General features: G+C 47.5%; 3 protein-coding genes across 5 annotated transcripts; 2 read left to right on the forward strand and 1 right to left on the reverse strand.

The window, feature by feature from the left end:
- Window positions 1-842: 842 nt before the first annotated feature.
- CIDEB (cell death inducing DFFA like effector b) lies at window positions 843-5,297 on the forward strand. 2 transcript variants are annotated; one of them, XM_090270203.1, is made up of 5 exons: window positions 843-1,024; window positions 1,373-1,481; window positions 4,004-4,153; window positions 4,385-4,575; window positions 4,734-5,297. In XM_090270203.1, exons 1-5 carry the CDS (start codon window positions 984-986, stop codon window positions 4,864-4,866), a joined length of 624 nt encoding a protein of 207 aa, XP_090126329.1. In that variant the 5' UTR covers window positions 843-983; the 3' UTR covers window positions 4,867-5,297. The 2 variants fall into 2 exon arrangements, with proteins under 2 accessions (XP_090126329.1, XP_090126330.1); XM_090270204.1 differs by having other exon boundaries at window positions 853-1,024; window positions 1,337-1,481.
- On the reverse strand, window positions 5,269-10,559 carry NOP9 (NOP9 nucleolar protein). Its single transcript, XM_090270200.1, has 10 exons — window positions 10,283-10,559; window positions 9,636-10,091; window positions 8,574-8,684; window positions 8,222-8,363; window positions 7,916-8,108; window positions 7,143-7,283; window positions 6,622-6,747; window positions 6,222-6,458; window positions 5,898-6,003; window positions 5,269-5,554 (listed from the first exon to the last, which is right to left on the reverse strand). The coding sequence occupies exons 1-10, from the start codon at window positions 10,527-10,529 to the stop codon at window positions 5,397-5,399; spliced, it is 1,917 nt and encodes a 638-aa protein (XP_090126326.1). The 5' UTR covers window positions 10,530-10,559; the 3' UTR covers window positions 5,269-5,396.
- A 128-nt stretch (window positions 10,560-10,687) lies between these two features.
- DHRS1 (dehydrogenase/reductase 1) lies at window positions 10,688-19,112 on the forward strand. Of its 2 annotated transcripts, none has more exons than XM_090270202.1 (9): window positions 10,688-10,894; window positions 11,322-11,500; window positions 13,208-13,351; window positions 13,502-13,581; window positions 16,953-17,085; window positions 17,408-17,551; window positions 18,060-18,129; window positions 18,477-18,557; window positions 18,739-19,112. In XM_090270202.1, the coding sequence occupies exons 2-9, from the start codon at window positions 11,351-11,353 to the stop codon at window positions 18,873-18,875; spliced, it is 939 nt and encodes a 312-aa protein (XP_090126328.1). In that variant the 5' UTR covers window positions 10,688-10,894; window positions 11,322-11,350; the 3' UTR covers window positions 18,876-19,112. The 2 variants fall into 2 exon arrangements, with proteins under 2 accessions (XP_090126328.1, XP_090126327.1); XM_090270201.1 differs by lacking the exon at window positions 10,688-10,894 and adding an exon at window positions 10,983-11,107.
- The last annotated feature ends 1,638 nt before the right edge of the window (window positions 19,113-20,750 follow it).

Here is a 20,750-nt window from a genome sequence, read left to right on the forward strand (position 1 = left end):
GCAGAGAATGCCTTCCAGAAAGAGGAGGCACAGACACTTGTACACACTTGTAGCCTGCACTTGTCAGGGGACTGAGTGGACTGCCAAAGCTTCAGACAAGACTTCTAGGCAGGAAAGCATAGGGACTTGCCCTCATGCGAGGAGTTCATTGCCAGTGAGTCTGAGCTTCCACACAACTGTCCATCACATTGCACTGAAATCAGAGGTGGGACACCAAAAGCTCAAGACCTGATGTCATCAAAGGACCCACTCCCCTTTCACATATCCTTCATGCCCATTAAGTGGCCAAAGGGAGAAGGTGAGAGAAAAAGTGACTAATCCAGTCTGACTGAAGCAGGAAGTTCTGCAGAATTAAACTGAAGAAATGTTGAGCCAACTGCTCACCTAGACCACGAAGGAAAGAGCAGGAAAGTAGGAAATTCAGAGTCCTAGACAGGATCCTGGTGATCCATGCATGGATCAGGACCCATCCTTTCTCACACCCCACCCAGACACACTGCCTCACCTCCCATTTCTCCAAGCCTTGTCCTTGATCCCATCCTTAACCTGGCCTCCCTTTTCCTAAAGCTGCAATTTATGGATTTTCCAGTAGATGGCAGCATGTATAACACAAATCACATAATGCAGCTTTTATACCTAGAAATTCCCTCCATATAAAGAAAAACACCAGAAATGACATTCCATCCTTTACATAGTTCCCATTTACCCTCACATCACAGGCTGCCACCACAGACACACCCACACAAAGCTTCCCTGGCAAGCCTGGCCTTAATCTTCCCTCCAGGACCCCATCAAGGCCCCTCCTCTTCTCCCTCCCCCTTGGACTTTGCCCTCCTTACAGGCCATGCTGGGGGCCAGAGTCCAGGCTTGACTCATCCCCCACCTCACTGGGGCTGAGGTCCCAGCTCTGTAACAGAAATCACCACTTCAGCCCAGCACAGCGAAGAACGACCCAGCCCAGGACTCTCGTCTTTCCCTCCACCATGGAGTACTTCTCTGCCCTGAATCCCAGCAGCCTACTCAGGTGATTACTAATCTTCCTCTGTGCTCTCCAACACTGGGGATAGGGTCAGGGCAACAAAACTCCATTCACCCCCTAGGAAACTCATGAACCTGTATCCCTTTCCCTCCCCACTCCAACTTTCCACAGTGGGCTTGTCCAGCTTCGGAACCACCACCATCCACCTCCACTCCATGGCCTCTTCCTCTCTCTCTAGGCTACTCTCATCCAAAAATCTAAATCCCTTCCTCCCTAACTGTCCAGCCATCCCACCCCCATCATCCCCATTACACTCAGCAAACCCCTCATTCCTTGACCTTCTTCCTGAACTGCCAGGTCAGTATCCAATATGAGCTCTGAGTTTGGCCGTAGGGTCTGGACCTCAGCTTCACCACCCCAGCGACCTTTCCGTGTCTGTGACCACAAGCGGACCACCCGGAAAGGTCTGACAGCTGCCACCCGCCAGGAACTGCTAGACAAGGTGAGTGAGCCAAGTCCCTGGGTTACTATCCCAGGGGAAGCCAAGGGGTTCAAGAAGAGAACCTGGAATGACCAGCAGAAAGGGCTGAGGTTGCGTAGTGCCCTTCCCTCTGATGGCTAAAAGGGAGGGAGGGGGAAGCCCAATGATCCCTGCTGCATTTGGGTCAATCTATGTTTTCCCCCCAAGGAGTGGGCTTTTCTTTGGGAATGGGGGAAGGAGTAGATAGAGAGGGTTGGAGAGAGAGAATTTAGAACTCAGTATGGAATGGCAATCTGTGACAAATTAACACATCGTTGACTGGCAATTTTATACAAAAGTTATCGCATATCACTGGCTATTTTTTCATAATTGAATAGGAAAATGAAACAACCTAAATAAAGTTCAATATACTTTATATATAATGTATTGAAATGAAACTTTGTACATTATCTCCTATATAACTTTTAATAACTTTTTTTGGTATGATAAACTGTATAGCATTCACCTATGTGCAATGGTAACACAACTATTGTTTTCTTTTCCAATATTTCAGCAGTAGACACCCTGTTATAGTAATTATCCTGGTAAACATGATGCCAAGAATAAAGATATGGCTCTAAGACAGAGAATACAGTTTCTTGTAGCTTTTTGCCTTCACATAAATAGATTTTGGAATTGCAAATGTAGCCAGTCTTTCACAAAGCATTCTCACTAAAATTCCATACTTTCTTATCCTCGCTGGATTATGTTCTGAAATTGATACACCCTCTATATGGTATCATTGCTTCATCTAGAGATAACTCCTGTTTAGGTGTATACAAAGACTGAAATTTTGGAATAGAGTAAGTAGTCCAAGAGGCCTAATTTGGTAAAGTCTGTCTTCATTAGATGTAGCTTGTGAATTATCACTAAGATGAAAAAAAGTAAGGATTTGCTCATACCTCATTCTGGTCATAGTTTTAGGACATATGAGAGCTTCAAGCAAAGGGTCCATTGACCAGTCATCTCTCCAATGAGATGTTTTTGTTTGTCCCATCAATATCAATAAACCAAGAAATGTCTTCATATTACTAGTGGTAACTTCTGTCCATGTAAAGTTTTAGCAGATGTTTTATAGTTTTTTCCACTTGGCAGTGGTATAAGTTGGTTTGAGAAGCAATTAAATCCAAAAAAATCATTATCGAAAAGTAAATCCATCACTTCACTGATACTCCATGGATCACTAAATTCAACAGTTACACCAGAAATATTTGTATAATCCTCCAAGGTTAGTATGTCATTTTCTGTCCACTCTTCTTCAAAATCACTTCCACTATCAGATTCTATACATTTCTTTTTTGCCACTTTCATGGTCTAATATCAGACCCATAACTATCTTCCAACAGACTATCATCCTCCACATCACTGCTATGTACTTCAAAGTCACTTGGATAATCAGAGAAAGCATCTGCATATAAATTCTTCACCATTGCAATGCGCCATATTTGAAATTTTTGCAATACTAAAATTGCGATAAAACCCAGAATATCTAGAAAAATAACTTTTTTATAATAAACAGGATAGAACACAATTAAGAAAATTTTTACAAAATCCTATATTACTCTCAGTTTTAAGAATTGCATAAGCTAATGCAAATGCAAACACGAGTTAACTCGTTCGTCAACATTTGGGCTTGAAAACAGAAGTTTTTCATGACCACTCAACAATGTGTTAAGTTCAAATCCTGATTCTGCCACTTCCTAGTGTCAAACCTTGGGAATTTATTTACCCTATCAAAATGTCAGTTTTTTCATCTATAAAAAGGGAATAATAATATACCTCCTTGGGCAGTTGAAAGAAGTAAAGGGGATAATGTATGTAAAGTGCTACATAGATATCTGGCACTAGTGAAGATGCAAAAAGCTTAATTTTTACTGAAAACAGTTGTGGACTATGGAGGGCAGGGGAGAGCGAGATGGGACTCTAGAGATGCGATTCCATCATGTCAGGCGCCAACAGCATAACGCCTTACACCCCTAGCCTATGCCCATTCCCAAAGGATGGACTTCAAAAGAACCTGGCTAGCTTTTCTTTTTTAAATCCTCACCTGAGGATATGTTTATTGATTTTAGAGAGGAGAGGAGAAAGAGAGAGAAATATCAATATGAGAAACATCCATCGGTTGCCTCCCGTACACACCCCCAGGGATCGAACCCGCAACCTTTTGGTGTATGGGATGATGTTCCAACCAACTGAACAACCTGGCCACGGTCCTTGCTAGCTTTTCCATTCCAAACCAGAAGTGACTTGGAGGAAAGTAGGGGGAGATAACGGTGACATGGTAGGAGCAAAGCAGCAGCAAATATTTAGAAAAAATATTTGGTGAGGGTACCCCAACAAAAGAACACTGAGACCTGGAGCCATCTGAAGGAATGGCAAAGCACCAGGAAGTCGAGTCGGGATATCAGTGTCTTGGGCCAACCAATGGACGCTGGGCAGCTGGAGAGGGAAGGGGCTGGGACAAGCTCTGTCTGTCATTTCCCTCCTGCTTTGCCACTGGGCAGGCACTGGAGACCCTGCTGCTGAGTGGAGTGCTAACCCTGGTCCTGGAAGAGGATGGGACCACCGTGGACAGCGAAGACTTCTTCCAGCTGTTGGAGGATGACACATGCCTGATGGTGCTGGAGCATGGGCAGAGCTGGAGTCCCAGCAGGGTGAGAGGCTGTACTGAGGCTGCTACAGGCCACCAATCCTTTGTCTCTCTCAAGCCTCTCCTCTTGTCTAACCCTTGGAGACAGAGGTGATGAGAGAGGTAAGGAATTATCAAGGACGCCTTATAGTGGACTAACAGTCCAGGCAAGGGTGAGTCTGTTCCACTACTGATGGAAATTAATGGTGGGTATATGTAGGGGAGGGTCCATTGCACTCATGGGGGTGTCCTACAGAGTGGGGTGCTGTCCTATGGCCTGGGCCGAGAGAAACCCAAGCACAGCAAGGACATCGCCCGCATCACATTTGACGTGTACAAGCAAAACCCTCGAGATCTCTTTGGGAGCCTGAACATCAAGGCCACATTCTATGGGCTCTACTCCATGAGCTGTGACATTCAAGGACTCGGCCCAAAGAAAGTACTCAGGTCAGAGACCAACATGTTTTACTTCCCCAACCCTACAGTTGCAGCCCCGTAATTCCTTCTACATTCACCTAACCCTTTAGCTCTCCCTTGAGAGTCCCCAGCTCGCAGCTCTAAGGCTTCCTCATGGCCATCTGACCACCTCTTGTCTCTGCCCTCAGGGAGCTCCTTCGATGGATGTCCACTCTGCTGCAAGGCTTGGGCCACATGTTGCTGGGAATTTCCTCTACCCTTCGCCACGCAGTGGAAGGGGCTGGGCAGTGGAAGCAGCAGGGTCGCCTTCATCCCTACTGAGAAGGGGCTCGGAGCCTCTGCCCCTTGACTCATTCTAAGAGACAGCTGTAGGGACTATGACATTAGGCTTGGGGACCTGCAGACAGTGCAGACTAGGTAACTCACCAGGTTTCCCCACTGTCCTCTGACCCCATCAGCATAATGCCTTACACCACTAGCCTATTCCCGTTCCTGAAGAATGCTGCCCCTTCCCAGCCATCTTTTCAGCCTCCCACCTACCCTGAAATGCCACAAGCTTGTCCCAGGAATCTTGATACCACCCTGATTGCTGCTACCTCTATATGTTCTTACAACTCCTCCTCTCCCTGAGCTCTCCAGTGCAGTGAAGACAGCCCTCTTGGACTTTACACTGAGATCTCTATTTCTTCGTACCCTTCCCAAGAATAACAAAGACATTTCCAATAAAAATATAAAAGTGTTTACCAGTAAGACTTTTGACTTCAATGACTCCAATTTAAATTATTAAGGGGAAAGGATAGACACTCCCTTTCCTCCTCCCCCATCAACACCCACTCCCAGATCCCAAGGCCTCAGTCTTCAAGAATTGAGTTCAAAACCCGCCTCCGCTTGGCCACCGCCCCCTGCTGCTGTTCCCAAGCCTCTCGACGCTTCAGGAAAGCAGTCAGCGCCACGTTTCGAGCCACATGGTGGCCAAAAGGGTCTTTTATCAGCTCCTGATCCCGCTCCCCTGCAAAGGGAACCATTCATGTTCAGTATCAGCATGCAGTCACCCACCCATGCTCGAAGAAACTACCTGGAGTGAAGGCCCCTCCACTTTCCCAGGACCCTGGGCCTGCCTTGGGATAGTTAACCCCTCACTCTTCAAAGAACAAGGCAGGAGGAGGGGTAAGAGCACAGGGCTGCACAATCTACAGAGGGGAAGGGGACAGCAGACTACTAAGCACCATGGCCAAGATCACCCTTTGGAACTGAAGCCCCTGCTGAATTTAAATTTGTCCCCCAACCACCCAGCCATTTGGAGTAAGGAAAGGGAAAGTTTGGAAAGGTCGGAGAGACATGCTGGTACTCACCCAGCTCAGCAGCAATTTCCTTCCGGGCCCCCAAGGTTGCTCCACCCCAGATGGCATCTAGGACACGGCTGCCATGGCGACTGCAAGCCAGAGCCACATATTGTCCCTGCATTGAGAACAAGCAAGGTAGGTCTCTCTAGGGCAGTTCATGAAAATGTGTTGGGGAGCGCTGGAGGGAGTGAAGTTTCAGAAGTTTAGAGGCTGAGTTGAAAGAGTCTAGGAAAGGCATATCCCCCCTGACTGTGAAGGGCAGTGCTGGGGGAAGCTCATGTTCTCTAAATGAAAAAATGGGAGAGGAATCAAAGAAGAGGCCGGGAGTCTAACCTTTAGGGTCTTGAGCACACGCCGGCACTGCTTGCGCGTCACAGAAGGGCTGGTCAAAAGGGCATCAAGCACATGGGAACCAGCAGGGCTTTGGGCCAGAGTCAGAAGTTGCGGTCCCGTCAAGGCACCCAGACTTCGAAGTACAAGGCCAGGAGTGGAGAAGTGCAACAGATGCTGAAGCAGTAGAGATCCAAGGACTGTCACTTCCCCCAGGGCCCTGGCTGTGGCCATTTCAACCTGAGGACAGAGACAAGAAATCAGGAGGCAGCCACCAAACTGCCATCTCCATTTGTAAGAAGCCAGAGATCTCACCACTCTCTCCTCAGTGGTGAGAGGCTTCCTAATTCCAGGGAAGCCTCATCCCCAATCAGTCACTGGCTTGGCCTCTCCCCTACCCTACCTGGTGCTCCGCAGGCACTGAGCCCTCCTCCTCCACCAGTCCATAGTACACCTCGTAAGCCATCAAGGTGGCAAAGAGAGGTACACAAGCCACTTGCCGAGAAGAGGGCTCTGCACAGTGGAATGCCTAGATGAGAAGACAAAACATAATGAATCTGAGAGCCAACTTTAACCTTGACTTTCTAGATAAGGAAAAACATTCAGGAAGAGTGAGAATGCCTAGGTCCAGAAGAATGTAAGTTGCATGAGAACGGGATCTCATCTGCCCTGATGTATCCCAGCCTCTATACATGTAACAGGGGTCAATAAGTATTTATTCCTTAAATAAAATTCTTTGTTCTGGGAGACAATTTTCATTCTAGGGCTATGAGATGGCTTTGGCCTCATTTTCCCCTGTTATCGCGAACTCCCTGGGCATGAAACCTCTTGGGTCCATAGATACAATTACTAAAGATTTGATAAGTCATAAGAGGTAGAATTTGAATGGATGGCATAAATGAGTTGCAGGTAACACCCTCTCACCTCTAACAACAGCTGAAGGACCTGGGCTTGGTGGGTCCCAACTCTGCGGCAGGCTCCCACCAGGGCAATGACTACCCCTGGGTGACCCTGAGCCAGCACTGCTTCCAGGGCTGGGCTCAGCTCCTCAAACACGGGGGACAGCTGAGGGGAGACATGAAATAAAGAATCCTTGGCATTCTGGTAACTGTGGGCTAAGTTATTTAGAGAATTATTCCTGCCAAAAACAACTAAAAATGCTAGACAATATAAAAGCATTGCAAATATCAGGACTTTAGTTTGGCTGGATAAGAAAGGTTTAGGACAAGGGGGCAGTTTAGAGGAGCTGCCTTACATGGGGAGGGACTTTAAACAATGACACTCTCGGGGTAAAGGAGAACTAGACTCCAACCTGTCCTTCTACTCTAACTCCCAATCCATGACACCCCAGGGAAGCATGCCCTGGCACTAAACAGCAAAGGAAAAGAAGCTATGGTAACAGCTCCAGTGCTCGTTTGGATTTACCCAGTCTGGGTGGACCATGGAACCTCAAGTGCTAACTTGCATTCAACCAGTCTCCTGCTGGTATTGGCACTTGAGTGAAGCAAAAGCAAATGCTTTCTTGGAAGCAGGCACCTTCACCCTAAGCTTTGGGAAACTCCCAAGAATATTTTTCAAGGGGAAGAGCCAGCACACAGAGATACAGAGGGGGACACACCATAAAATAAGGCCCATTGAATAAGAACAAATAAAAACAACAGCGTACAGAAACAGACCCAGGCAAGTTCCCAACTCACCAGCTCAGGGGTAGTGATGGCATCTAGTAAACGCTGTAAAGGAAAGTTGGCGATAGGATGTGCAGCCAGGGTCTGCAGCTGCCCTTGGAAGTGGTCCTCAAAAAGGCTCTGGAGCCTTGGGGACTCCAACACCAGCAGTACCTGCTCCAGGAGTCTGGAGCTCGTCTGATCCCGCAGAAATAGCAGTAGGGGGCTGGAGATAAGGAGAAGGTAGTCTTAACTCCACTCCATCCAAAACATCTACATCACCTCACTCATTTCACACAGCCCTATCAACCTTGGTCAGTCCGGAGGCCCTGCCCATACCTGCCATCTGCTGAGGAATTGCGGTTACTCAGATAGTCAATGACAGCATTACAGAGGTGGGCACAAAACTGGGACAGTTTGCGGTGTAAGATCTGTAAGGCCACTTGAAAGCAGAAGCTGGAAATCTTGTCAGTGATAAACACTGTGGGGAGAAAGCACAAATGACAAAAGCAACTTTCCCAAAATCCAGACCATTTGTACAACCTCAAACAAGGTACAAGGGACATGGACAAAGGGTTTATAGAGAGTCTTTGCAACACCAAACCAGATCAGATTTGAAAAGAAGACTGATCTGAAGATAATCATATCCAGGAAAGTAGATCCTACACCCTCCTCCTGTTTCTCTCCTTACCAGCAATGTCCTTCAGAAAGCAAGAGCTCAGGTCCTGAAGACAATTCAAGAAGGATTCAGGAACCTCAAAATCAGTTGGTTTACATTCCCGAGTTGGGGCCCTTCGTGTTTCTGAAGGAAGATCAAGAATGTGTGCAGTGGTGAGATCACAAACCACCATCCAGGAGGGAGAAGAATTCTGAAGATCTTCAACCTTTTCACCTCATGGCACACAAACTAATTACTAAAATTCTGTAGCACACCAAATGATATTTTATTTTTTGCCAATCTGACCAAAAAGTAAGTATAATTTTGATTTATTCAAACCAGACAGCTACTCTTGTGCTGGGCTGTTAGCATTTTTTAACCTAAGGGAAGAGAGCTCAGTGCCCCTGACTAAATAGTCAGGTATTGCATGTTTTACAAATTATTGTGGCACACCAGTGTGTCACAGCACACAGGTTGAAAATCACTGCCATAGATGAACAAGGATTTAGCATAAAGATGCAGAACACAACTGAGTATCTCTTCCCATCTAGATGACTAAATTGAGACTACATTTGTTTTAATTTTTCTAAGAAACTTCAACCAGCTCATGGTCCATGAGGGTAGTCCAAACTCCTCAGCCAGGAATTCAAGATGTTTCAAAATTCTAAATTCTCTAGCCTTATTTCCCAGAGTTTTTAAACACATAGGTGACTGCCTAGGAGTACATCGTGAAATCAATTTAGTGGGTCTCAACCAGCACCTTTTTAATATAATAGAATTTAAGTTGAAAAAAAAAAAAAAAGGAAAGAAAATATCAGCAGGGGTTGTATGTAGTAAGAGTATTATTTTCTGATCTTTTGGTTGAATCCAGTATGCATATAAATACAAATGTACACTGAGTCATGTTTAGCTTTCCCTAAACAGACCTTACCTCAGGCCTTCTGTGCAACTAATCTTTGGCCTGCTAAGCCCTGTCCTAATTTCTCTGCTAATTCTTCAAGGTCATGAAGTATTACTCTTCCACTTACTCATTCCTTCTGAACTGCCTAAACTCTCACTTCCTCTAGGTCCACTTCCCTCTCTTGTAATACTTACCAGGGGACTGGGAGCCTCGGTGCCTGGCTCTCTCAGACTCCAGAAGAGTCCCTCCTAACACCTGCAGCAGAGTTCTGACCACGAAGCTGCCATGTGTGTCTCCACAGTAGAAAAGAAAATCATCACACACCTCAGAGGCTAGTCCCAGGACCAGCTCCTCCAGGGCCTCCAAGGGGTGATCTTTCCCATCCTCCACCACCTCCTCCTCCTCCTCCTCCTCCACGGGGCTCCCCAGCAACCGAGGCAGCTGCAGCAAAGCACTTTGCAATACATGGACCCCGCATCGATGACAGGCCACAAGGCGCAAGTTAGGGCGAAGAACAGTCAATACTCGACACAGAGGTTTCAGGGGGCTGAACCCCAACAGTTCCTGCAGCACCTCGCTGCCAGTCCTGTTTGTGGCCAAGGCGAGGGCCTGAGCCTCCACTTCCTTCAAAACATTGTGCACCATCAGCTCTAGAAAGACAAGGAAAGAAAGATATTAAAGCGACTGAGAGGAGGAGAAGGTTATGGTCTATCACTTAACCAAGGGGCTGGGAGTGAGGAAGAGCATACGGGAGATGAAACTAAGTCCTCACGCCCTGGGAACCCACGAGAATTTCCTTGCCTGTACTGCCTCTCGGTCCCACCCGGAAGGTCCTCCCTACCTCGTTCTTCCCCGGTCTCTGGAGCCTCTTTCAGCGCAGTCAGCGCCCGACGGAAATACCCCAGCGCTTCGGAGCTCAGGTGAGGGTGTGCGTCTCCAGCCGGCTCCGTGCGCCCCTCCGGAGGAGGACTGAGATGTCGCTGGCGGCCTGATGGGGGGCGCCCCGACCCCTTGGCCCCACGCCCTCGTTTGCTGCCAGCTGAGAACCGGCGCCCGGCCTTGTGGGGGGAGCGCGGACCCAGTGCCATGGGTGCTTAGGTCCCTCTCAGTCCCTGAAGCTGTCTCAGCTGCAGCGGGACAGCACTCCGGCAGGTAGGCCACTTCGCCACGGAGTTTAGAACCACCGGCGCACTCAGGACGCAACCACACGTCATAGTCCCGCGACGGCCCCCCAACGCGCGGGGGTGGGCGTCTACCCAGGTCGCCCCGCCTCCAGGCGACAGTGGCTGGCCTGGCACAGAATCGCCCCGGACTGTGCGCTGCGCATCGCCTACCGAAACCTCGCCCAAACATCGACTTGCACCCCCAGCTCTAGTGATTCAGCCGTAGTCACCTGGTCTCTTCCCCGCAGCCAAATCGAATTCGCGATTCGAAGAGGCAGCACAGGTGGCAGGTAAGGAACGTGGGCTTCTCCCATTTAGGGTTCAGGGTCCCTGAACATTGACTCACAACCCTACCCAGGAGCCGCCCCTCCGGCCTCCGGCCTCCGGCTGACTGGGCCAGGCCAGGGACCAGAGTTCCGGATAGCTCCGGACTCTGGGTGGACGCTTCGTGAGCGAGTGCCGCGCCAGAATCTTTGACCCAGACAGCGTCCCTCGGAGTCCTGGTAGGTGTGCCGCCCTGGACATACCCACCCAGCCCCCCTTTTCACTTCTGGACATCCCAAAGCGGACAGTCTGCCGTGCCCCGGGGACGGCACCTAATTGTACCCCTCTGAAACTTCTCTCCCCTCAGAGGATCCCAACTCATACCACTATCGGGGGTCCCCCTTCACATACACAATCTACAGGCTTCGTCAGAGCAAATCTTTGCTTCCGCAGATTTTTACCCCTTTGCTTTTGAGTTACTCATGGCAGCTCCCATGAAGGGCCAAGTGTGCGTGGTGACCGGTGCTTCCAGGGGTATTGGGCGCGGCATCGCCTTGCAGCTCTGCCAAGCAGGTGCCACAGTTTACATCACTGGCCGACATCTGGACACGCTGCAGGCTGCTGCTCAGGATGTGAGTGCTTCCTCTGGGACCACAGGGGCAGAAACCACCTTCAGGATCCCTTCCTATTAACCACTCCTCCCAATCCCTTACGTAAACCATAATATTCTTCAATAAAATGTGAGTACTTTCTCAAAGTGGGATAAATGAATCCCATAAATAACTTCAGGTCATATATGCCACCAAGTGAGTTTTATGAAAAAGCATTCTGTTTGAGAGCTTCATGGATTTTGGAATTGCAACTAAAGAGTTGTGGACCTGTGTTTTCCTCTATTTTTGACAAGATTTTATTGAGCAGTACACTTTTATTTTCTACTGGTTTTCAGTTAATAAATAATTGGGTACACTTGATTTACTAGGGACTGGGTGAAGCACTGAGGTTATAACTTATGCTCTTAAAAGCTAGAGTCTAGCTAGAGGCAAAAATGGTTCATTTCAATGTAATGTGAATATGGTAAGTGATAAGTGGCGAGTGTGCACAGAAGGCTCTGGGATCATAGGGTGAGTTTCAAAATGATATGGGAGAGTAGTTAGGGAAAGCATTCTGGAGGAAGTGGTTGTTGAACTGAGTCTTGAAAGGTAAAAGTTAGGTCAAAGTAGCTAAGACAACCATACCAGCTAAGGGAACTTCACGAGCAGAGGGACAATGATGAGAGAGTGTGGATATTGTGAGAAAGAATTCCAAAACAAGGCAGAAGTGCTAGGTAAGAGGCTGGAGAGGAAAAAGGAAATGGGTCTTGGAGCTCCAGGTAGAGAACTTTGGCTTTATTCTGTAAGAGATGGTGATTCCCATTGGAGAGCTCTAAACAGATTTGTGTTTTCAAATTTTTTAATTTATTTTTAGAGAGAGGGGAAGGGAGGGAGAGAAACATCGATGTGCCAGAGATACATCAATTGGTTGCCTCTTGCGCGCCCCCTACTGGGGACCTGGCCTGAAACACCGGCATGCGCCCGACTGGGAATCCGACCAGTGACCTTTCGGTCCACGGGACGATGCCACATCAGTCTGGGCCAGATTTGTGTTTTAGATAGTTCATATTGTGTGGCTGGGGTATGAAGAATTAATTTAAGGCAGAAAGATTGGAGGCCAATTGAGCAGTTAATAGGAAAGGAGGTAAGAGTGTTGGACCCAGAGCATGGATTTGGATAACAGGAGGCTTGTTCCTGAATAAGGTACTTTTCTTTCTCTGAAATTAGAGGAGGGGGCATATTTGTAGAAGCTGAGGCGGGACGGGAAGTAGAAATAGTTCATACCTGAGAGCTTTGTTAACAGGCAAGAGCACAGGTGGAGTCAGGTAAGAGGGCTGAGATTGAGTAGGGGTCCACGTGAGTGGTGAAGGGTGGGAGCTAAGGGCACGGGAGATGGAAGCAGCCAAGGACAAGGAAAAAGATGGATACTCACTTCTCGAAAGCAGCCTCCATGCCTTATTTGTCTCGTACCCCGAACAGGCAGAGTACAATGCCTGGGTACATGGTACATGGTAGGCCTGGGTAAATGTTATGTTTTAAATCTGAGATCCCAATCCACCTTGCTCTATAAATGGTGGATCTAGCACTCCTGCAATTCCTCACACAGACGTCAGAGGGCGATATTGCCAACCATGTTTCCTCAGCCGCTGGTTTTGATTCCTGGGATGGCCTTCTAAACTCCCACACTAGGGATTGAGGGAAGCTGCCTAATGTCAACTGTGAACTCATATCCTGTCTGTCTCTCTCCAGGCGCAATCCCGAGGGGGCCGGTGTGTGCCTGTGGTGTGTGATTCAAGCCAGGAGAGTGAAGTGCGAAGCCTGTTTGAGCAGGTCGATCGAGAACAGCACGGGCGTTTGGATGTGCTGGTCAACAACGCCTATGCTGGGGTCCAGGTAGTCTGAACTTTGATCCCAGCTCCACACTGCTGACTGCCTACTCTGATCCCTGAGTCCTTATCTCCACTCATTGTCCCTTCCATAACCCAGCCCCTCATACCTGCCTACCTTCAGACCATCCAATTCATCACTCTCTGTGCTTTCCAGACAATCCTGGACAACCGTAAGAAGGCATTCTGGGAAAGCCCTGCTTCCATTTGGGATGATATCAACAATGTCGGACTCAGGTGGGTGTTTCCCTTGCCCTGCTGTAAAGGCCTGGGCTCCCCTCATTCACTTAGCCAGGCTGAGGACTCACATCTTTCCCCATATGCCTTTTCCTTTTCCCTTTGACCTTCCATCTCTTTTTCTCCCTTTTGTCCCCTTGGTCCATTCAACTATGGAGAGGTTCCATCCAAGTGACTCTGTGCCTGGGAATGTCAGCTTTTGTCTTGTTTCTGTCAGTAATTTTCATCTGACCTTGCCCTTTGCCTCCCTCCTGCTTCCCTCTCTGCCCATCCAATGCATGACCCAGAAGGGGGGCCTCCTTCCCTCAATAATGCACAGCCCCCATAGTTAATATTTCCAAAAATGGTTAGAGGAAGAAATTGGTTTTATTATTTTTATTTAATCTTTATTGTATTTTTTCTCATTACCATTTAATTCCCTTATACCCCTCTCCCCCTAGCAAAATTGTTTTGTTTTAGATCAAGAGAAGGTATAACAAAGAGTGAGTGCCAGCCATCTTAGCCTCCAGATCCTTACTCCAGACCCATAGGCAAAGGCACTCCCAGGTCAGAGTTGGGAGGGCAGGGATGTCACAGGTTTACATGTACATGTGGTACAGGAGTAAGCTGAAACACAGCATTTAAAGTTCACTCAGCATGATATACACCAGTCATGTCAGGTTTATTATTTCTGGAACTATGGGACTCTCAGAATCTACACTCCCTGAATATGAGCAGGTCTGTGGGAGTAACCAAGATACTATTTGCAAATCTGAGATTAAAGTGTTTAAGAACACCTGTGGCTTCTAGTGGCAATCCCAAGGAGGCAGAACGAGGATCCAATTGTGATTTCCAAAGCAGAAGAAATATTATGAGGACAGAGGGATAGTGAGCCAAGAGGCAAGAAAAGAACATCCAAACGGCTGGAAATAGGCAACACCCACATGCTTTATCCTCCAAAGACAGGGACTTTCACACTCATCTCTTGCTGGTAAGCGTTCTCAGCCTACAAGGCAAAGCCCCAGCTCTGATGAATTCTCCAAGATTAAGGTCACTTCTTCTTGGGAGCCCAAGACCACCACCTCTTACCTCCCCCCCCACACATGCACATAAACATTTACTGTGCCTTTCCTCTGCATTACCTTAGACTGGGCTTCCTTTGGAAACCATAGCTCTACCTGTTTTCATTTGGAGGTTCCTGTTTCCTATGCAAAATAAATTTCCTTCTGGTTACAAAGCTTATGTGTATTATTTAATTATGGAAAAATGTGAAAATCAGTATGATTGTACCCTCTCATCACCACCCATTTTTCCATTGACTGAGAAATAGCTACTGTTGATAGTTTGGTATTCTACCATTCTTTTAAATATTCAACTTGGAATAGGTACCATAAATTTTCTAATCCTTTATGTATTGCAATCGTCGGCGGCGGCGGCAGCCGTCCGTCTCGAGAGACGATGGCGTAGCTTCTTGAGAGTCTGTCTGCACCGCCGAGAATGGCTGTGCAGTCCGACTCAGGAGTGACAATCCCTGCCACACTTGTTACAGGTGAAGGCAGATGGCTGTTGTTGCTGCTGTTGATGCTGCTTCCGCCTCGATCTTTTCTGGACCGCCTCCTCGTTGCGCGCAGCCTCTGCACGTGACGTACCTTGCCTGACCGCGAGCCTCCAGGCTAGGCGGTCGTCTGCTTGAACTTCCCATGTGTTGAGATTGATGGAGCATTGTGTCATGTCCTTTTTGCAGATGTATTGCAATAGTGGAATTCCTGAAAAAACTATGTACTTGTTAAATATTTAGTAAAGATTATAAAACTGTCCTCCAAAAAGACCCCACCAATTTATAAACTTATGACAATAAAGGAGAATATCTTTTTCCTGTCCTCAGCTGTGCTAAACAATCAGGCCACTCAGTCAGGCAACCTCTGCCACTCTTGATAGGCCGCAGATATCTGAAGGTGGTTTTAATTCATGCTTTTTATTATTTGTGAAGTTGAGCTTTCTATTCATTTATTTATTGGCTCTTTATTCTCTTGTGAGTTGTTTGTGTTATTTATTTTTACATAAGTTTGGGGTTTTTTTAATACTCACCCGAGGATATACTTTTTTATTTTTATAGAGGAAGGGGGCAGGGGGAGAGGAAAAAAAAAATCTATGTCAGAGAGAAATATCAGTCAGTTGCCTCCTATAGGCACCCTGATCGGAGATCGAACCTGAAACCTTTTGGTGTATGGCACAATGATCCAACCAACTGAGCCACCAGCCAGGGCTATTTTTACATCAATTTGTAAGAGATTTTTGTGAAATATGTTCCTTTGACATATGTTTACCAATATTTTCCCCTATTTATTACTCATTTTTTGCACACACGCTCTCCCCAGCTCTCTTGATATACCAAACATAGATGTATATATTTGTACATTTATATATATGTCTTACTTTTAAGAAGTCAAATAGATCAATCTTTTTGTATTTTCTATTTTAGTATGCTGCTAAGACAAGCATTCCCCGCTTCAAGTTAATGAATACATTGTCATGCTTTCTTTTAGTGCTTTTGTGCATTCATTTTTTAATATTCAAATAATTTATCCTTTTGGAATGCATTTTGAAATCATAAATGAAGTGGACAGCCACCTAATAAGTGGCTACTTGTCCCAGATTTCATTTACTGCATGATCCCTCTTTCCCTGTTAATTTGAAATGTTCCCCTTATAATTCACTGAATTCTCACTTACACTTGGATCTAATTATTGACTATTTTGTTTCGCTTGACTCTCTGTATATTGTTATACTAGTACTGCATTCTTTTAACTATTATGTAATTGTACATTTTAATATGGGGTGGCCAGATGAGGAGAGCATATCCTCCCACCCACAGGATATTACTTTTCCTTTTTCAGCATTTTCCTGGCTATTCCATGTTTATTATCATTGAGCTTTAGATTATTTTGTTAGTTCCTCCAAAAGTCTTACTGATATAACTCAAATTGACTGAATCTGTGTAGAACTGATGTTTCACATGTTGATTCTTCTGAATAAATTATGCCTGTACGTGTTCTTTTATATTAGGCAGAATTTTATAGTTTTTCCATGTAGATCTTATATATTTATGTTTTTTCCCTGAGCTACTTTAAGTTTGTTAACTGCTATCATGAGAGCTCTTTTCTTCCATTATATCTTCTAGAGTGTGCCATTTGTCATCCTTCAGTGGTTAGTTTTACTGGTGTTCCTCTTGGAAGGTGGCCTCAAGCCCTGGATTCTCCAGGTCTGCAGCCACCCCTGTGTGGCTGCCTCCTGGCTGATTACAGCCACTAGAAGGCAGAGGAAGCTGCCGAGGCTAGGGCTCCCAGGGCAGCACTGAACAAGGCCCATTCCTCCCTTGCCCCACCTTCTAGAGGCCACTACTTGTGCTCTGTGTATGGGGCACGGATGATGGTACCAGCTGGCCGGGGACTCATCGTGGTCATCTCCTCCGTTGGGGGGCTGCAGTATATCTTCAACGTCCCCTATGGCGTGGGCAAAGCTGCGGTGAGGACCCAGTGGCACAGGGCTTGGGGAGGTATAGGACAGTGACAGTACCCATTTAGCTCAGGAGGTAAATCCCCAGTGGTCAGAATGGTAAGGCCAACTGGCCATCAAGCTCTCCCTCTGCCCCTCCATGAACAGTTCCTTAACCTGGGCTCCTCTGCTGTCCAAAGTCAGTAGTGCACTGAGAAAGGTGGACAACTGAGACAGAGCATGTGGGAAGGGCATGGGGCTGGGACAGCCACAGCGGGACCAGGGAGGTCAGGGGAGGAAGCTGGCATAGCCAGGTGCCCCAGCTCTCACCCTGCCTTCTGTCCCTCTACAGTGTGACAGGCTGGCTGCTGACTGTGCCCAGGAGCTGCGGCGCCACGGGGTCAGCTATGTGTCTCTGTGGCCAGGGCTGGTGCAGACGGAACTGCTGAAGGATCATATAGAGAAGAATGACAGTGAGGATCCCATGATTAAGCAGGTTGGCAAGGGGAGGCCAAGGGTGGCCGAGAATGCAGGGGATTCAGCCTCTCCATCCTTAACATCAAGACAGTAACAACAGAGAGAGTAAATACCAGCTATCTTACTGAGGCAGTAGATTATGGGGCTGAGCACTATACATACATTATGTCCTTTAATCCTGTAAGAGAGATAATATCTCCTTTTTATAGTGAAACTGAAACCCAGAGAGCTAAGAAACTTGCTTGATTGAGGTCAGCCCAGGTCTTGATCCCACACTGCACTAACCTAGAAGGTTAACATAGTTGGCTTCCCCAGATCCTTCCACTTAGGAAAGACAGTGGGTCCTGGCGCTGGGATACAAGACTCACGTGGATGTGGGGAGGAGTGGCTCCAGCACCTTCCAAGATGCTGAGTCTTATAGGGGCCGTGATGAGGGCTTCTGTTCTGGACAAAAGCTGAAAGCAGGGAAGAGACTTGGGCAGTGCTCTAGGAAATTAACCCTTCACTTCTCTGCTTCTGTCTTTCAGCTCAAATGTAATTTTTCATCCGGGGAAACCCCAGAAATGAGTGGCAAATGTGTGGTGGCTTTGGCAACAGGTAAAGAGGTGGGAAGCCGCTGGTAACTAGAACGGGCCTAGAGGATCTGCAGGGTGGTGGCAGCCAGTTCTGGGTCTTGGCTCAGGAGGTGGTTGAGGAATAAACCCTTCTTTTCTCTGGCTTCTGGAGACCCAAAGGGTCAGGATTCCCATTTTGAGGATTGGGAGCTTCAAGAACTAGCTCCTAAGACATGTGGCCAGAAGCCAGGGGCCCAGGAACCTTCCTAGAAACAGAGAGAAACTATTCTGGGCTCCTAAGCCTGTCTCAGTAGTGTCCTATCCCGTTGGGCCCAAACCTTGTCACCCTGCGCCACTCCCATGGCACCTCAGCTGTGTGTGTGCCCACAGACCCCAATATCCTGAGCCTGAGCGGGAAGGTGCTGCCATCCTGTGACCTTGCTCGGCGCTACGGCCTTCGGGACGTGGATGGTAAGAGCCCTAGTCCAGCAGCCAGCCTGGACCTCTCCTCCTTTTGTTTCCTGCTCACTCCTCCCTCACTCTTCCTGTTCCTCCCTCCCTCACTTCCTGCTCAGTCACTTCAGCCAAGCTGGAGGTGTCCATGGAGTGGGAAACAAGGGTCTAACCCTTCTTCTCTTCCCGTTGTCCTCAGGTCGCCCCATCCAAGACTATTTGTCTTTGAGTTCGGTTCTCTCCTATGCCTCTAGCATGGGCTGGCTAGCCTCCTATTTGCCTGGCTTCCTCCGTATGCCCAAGTGGATTATGACGCTCTACGCAAGCAAGTTCTAACCCTCCTGACCTGATGTCATCACTCTGTCTTTTCATTTGGGCTGGGTGACTGGGCTTATCTCTGTAGAACAAGGCATCCTTTCCCGTGTACCACATGCCCCCAATACAAAGAGAAGGCCTCTGCCATGTATCTTAGGGGAGCCTTGGGACCCTATAGGTCCTTCTTTGTGCCTTGGTTTTCCTTGCCCCTACATTTTACTTTTTGCCTTAGTATTAAAAAAATGCTCTGGGTACTAATTAGGTCTCATTCCTCCTTCAACGCATTTTTTGAGTGCTAATTCTGTATTGGGCCAAGTTTTAAAGACTTGAGAGAAAGACTCAAAGATATGCAAAATGTTTGGGCTCTTGAGGAGCTCCATCCCTGGGACAGGCTGCTTTCCTCCAGAGCTGTTCCTGCTCTGTCCTGGAGAACTGTCCACCTCAGGGACACTTGCCCTTGGGCCAGAAAGACTGTTTCTCACACCCCAGCTGGGGATCAGCACCCATCCACAATCTGAAGCTCACACTGCTTTCCTGCCCCTTCATTCCACCATTTCTTCAAGGGATGCCTGCGGTCTGCTAGCTAGGCCTGATCCAGTGCTGATGTTTTCTTGGAATTTGGGAGGGAAGTACAGCCCAAATTCAAGTGAGGGACAGAGGAATAACTAACTGATGGTACTAACAACTCTCATCCTTCCTCTTGGGATGATACCACCTGAATTACTTTCTGAAGAACTAATTGAAGAGCTCTGGGGGCTATCCCAGCCTGAGGCAAGGCAGCTGAGGGTGTATTCCAAGGAGGAGCTGAGGGCCACTCTGGGAGAGCCTTCCAGCCAGCAGCCTAAAGGCCACTGAGGTAATGGGAGAGCTGCTGTAAATCAGAAGGGCAGAGACCATCTCCAGTCTTCAAAAAAGGCAGGGTAAGAGCCGAGGCTTCCCGAGGCTGCCCATAGTGTCTTCAGCAGCTGCCATCTTCCTGTGGCTTTCTGGGGATGGCCCTGGTTACTGTTCCTTTAGTGTGTGGGGATAGCTCACTGGCTTGTGAGAGCTGACTGTGCACAGTTCTGCCAAGTCTGCAGTCAGTGACTTCAGAGTGGATGCTTGAACTCAGCCATAGTGAGAGCATATGTACCACAGCAATTGACAAGAGCTACCAAACGGGGCTTGCTTTCTTTTTGTTTGTTTGTTTGTTTGTTTGTTTGTTTTGTTTTTGACAGGGAGAGCTGGCTTATCAGCCCATGACTGGGACTATGTACCTAAACCCCACCATTTTCCCAGGCACAGTAATAAGATTTCCTCCCCACCCTTTCACCCCTTCCACTAACCACTCTAAATTCCTGCTATCCCCTGAGGTTGGTGAGGGGCAGAGGCAGTTGCCTGTATGCTATAAGAAGAAGAAGAAGAGCCTCAGGATCTCTTGCAGCCTTCCAGGGCCACAATTAAAAGCCATCAATAGAACAAATCTTTGTGTGAAGGCCACAAGGTATTCTGGGAAGAACATGCGCTTCAAAGTCATCCAACTCTGCATATAAATTGACTCCACCACTTTGGGAATTACATGAACTAACATATATAAAGCACTAAAAAGTATATAGCTATTGAAATAGCCAAATCCTTCTCTTAACAAATATTTAAGAGCATCCTCTGTGCCAGGCACCATTCTTGGTCTTGGAAGATCAGAGAAAACAACAGACCAGGCCCCAGTCTATAAACAATGTTCATTTCAGCCCTGGAATATCTCAGGAGTCATCTACACCTTCCACTTAGTGAAAGAAGTGAGCAAACTGGTCCTCCAAGAGTTCACACCACACGTAGTTAGACCTTTAGTTTCTGGTATCTCAAGATACCAGAAGCAATGGTGTTCCTTATAGTCCACCATCCTGCTTCCCTCCAACA

The sequence above is a fragment of the Furipterus horrens genome, unplaced genomic scaffold (assembly GCF_987537825.1).
Source record: "Furipterus horrens unplaced genomic scaffold, mFurHor1.1.pri manual_scaffold_3, whole genome shotgun sequence".
NCBI classification, from domain to species: domain Eukaryota; kingdom Metazoa; phylum Chordata; class Mammalia; order Chiroptera; family Furipteridae; genus Furipterus; species Furipterus horrens.